This window comes from Chrysochloris asiatica, unplaced genomic scaffold, assembly GCF_000296735.1.
Source record: "Chrysochloris asiatica unplaced genomic scaffold, ChrAsi1.0 scaffold00024, whole genome shotgun sequence".
Classification (NCBI taxonomy): Eukaryota; Metazoa; Chordata; class Mammalia; order Afrosoricida; family Chrysochloridae; genus Chrysochloris; species Chrysochloris asiatica.
Window position 1 is genome coordinate 26265874 of NW_006408542.1, and position 2288 is coordinate 26268161.

The window sequence follows — 2288 nt, forward strand, 5'->3', positions numbered from 1 at the left end:
TGGGGTGTACTCTTTGATTGTTTGATCATGCATGCAGGGGACTGTGATCATTGCAATGGAACAAAGTATGATAGGATGAATGTAAAGATAATGTTCACCCATGTAAACTAATACATAATTCACAATCAAAACTTAAAAACAAAATCACCACCTCATTGTTTAACTCACTGTGCTGCCAGGGCTTGCAAATAACTCAGAGAAATTTCAGACTTATCGGATAAAAAGTTAAAACCATGAATAATGTTGTTGCTGTTGTCGTTAAGTGCCTTCGAGTCAGTCCTGACTCATAACAACCCTATATAGGGTTTCTGAGGAGCAGCTGGTGAGTTTGGATTGCCACACTTGTAGTGCAAACCAGCCTTGTAGTCAAGTGCTTATCTTACAGTGTTATACCAGGACTCTAAAACCATGAATGAGGATCTCTAGATCCTAAGAGAGAACCCTAAGGTGGTGCAAACAGTTAACAATCTTGGCTGCTGACTGAAAGGCTGGATATTTGTGTCCACTCTGAGGGGCCTTGGAAGAAAGCCCTGAAGCTCTACTTCTGAGTAATGAGACATCAGAAACTTTTTGGAGTCCCCATATACCTGATATATGAGGTCAGTATGATAAGTCAGAGATGACTCAATTACCAGTGTTTTACTTATTTAAGTTGTAAGTGGGGATTCAACCTGCTGGTAGGAATGAATTTTGTTGGCTAGTAAGATTTATTCTCACGTGTCGGTTGAATAAGAATTATTTAGAGTATGATAACAAAGATCTAGTACCTTCACATCCTCTCTCAATCTGTCCATTGCAGAAAAGAGCATCTGAGATGAGGTCTGGAAGCCTTCCATTTAAATCAACTGATGCCAGGCAGCCTTGGAAGCCCTCCTTGGCGTGGACCAATTTTGGCAAGGATTTGTATGTTTCTTTAGCCACTCCTCCTATATATAAGTCACCTGTGGGAAGACCAAAATTTTTGTCATAAAAGTAACATGTCATTGGCTTGAAACACACATTATGGCCAGGAAAAAAAAAGAATAAAAATGAGGTTTATCTTTCATGAAATTAACAAAAAGTAAAATGATGATTTAATATTTTCTCAAAGGTACAAAACAGTAAAAGTGTTTGATTAAATATTAAGCAACAGATGGCATTTATACTAGCTGCTTCCTATGGACAACTGAAGGCATTCAAAACAGCGTGGCCTCGTGGAAAGAACATGGGCCATAAGGTTTCATCACCTTGCAATAAAATCCAAGCTCAGTTACTTACCAACTCTGTGGCATTGAAAATGCTGCTTACATGCCCTGATCATTATTCCCCTAATTCTAAAATGGGTACAAGACAACATTTCCCAGAGGTTGTTATGAGGATTCAATAAATAAAATATGGGTAGTATCCATCATAGTTCAATATGTAATAGATATTCACTCAATAGGCATTATTATTATTATTATATCCATCTTCTACTTAGAGAACTCTAAGTTTTTCAGTGAATCAGAGTTTCAATATATTCTCTGGTGTCTAAAGTCATCTTTTCTATTATATTTAAGCTCATTACCCTTACTTTCACCTCCCATTATTACAAACTCACTCCAATGTACACTCAAAGATTACATCCTGCCTCAGGTATTTCTTTTTTAGAGAAAGTTATCGCAACTCCTTATGTTTGCTATTGAAACCCCACTTGAAATTCTTTATGGTGCTCTCCTGGGGTGGTGCTGTAGGATAAGCACTGGACTGATAACCACAGGTTGGCAGATCAAATCCACCAGCTGCTCTTTGGAAACACTATCCAGGGCCACTATGAGTCTAAATGAACTCGATTATACTCAATTTAAGCAATCTATTAACAAATTGTCAATTTATGTTTCCAACTTTACTGCCGTTTCTAATGGACTACTTTGCTGTTTTGTCATGCACTTGTCTCTAGCCTTGGGATTTCCCAGCTTGATGGTACATTACTTCTACAAGGAGATGGCAATCCACCTATATGGTTCTGTTTCTTTTCCTTTCTCAGGCCTTTCATCTTATTTAGATGACATTTGTAGAATTAATTAATTAACTCTTATACAAACAGTCAATGCAGGGCATAATGAGGGTGACATCCATAATCCATTGCTTCTGTTTACAAGTTCAAGAAGCTCTGGTGGTACAGTGGTTAAGCACTTGTATACTAACCAGAAGTTGGCCATTCATAGCCACCAGGCACTTTATGGGAGTAAGATGTAGCATCCTGCTTTGCAAAGATTGTTGCAAGTGCTGTTGAGTCAGTTCCAACTCATAGTGACCCTGTTTAGGGT

General features: G+C 38.1%; 1 protein-coding gene across 3 annotated transcripts in view; it reads right to left on the reverse strand.

The window, feature by feature from the left end:
* NRXN1 (neurexin 1) overlaps positions 1 to 2288 on the reverse strand; it is a 1648890-nt gene that overhangs the window by 835801 nt on the left and 810801 nt on the right. For all 3 annotated transcript variants that reach the window (XM_006839445.1, XM_006839444.1, XM_006839446.1), the window contains one exon: positions 768 to 941. In XM_006839445.1, the coding sequence (XP_006839508.1) occupies positions 768 to 941 (174 nt within the window). The remainder of the gene's footprint in view (positions 1 to 767; positions 942 to 2288) is intronic.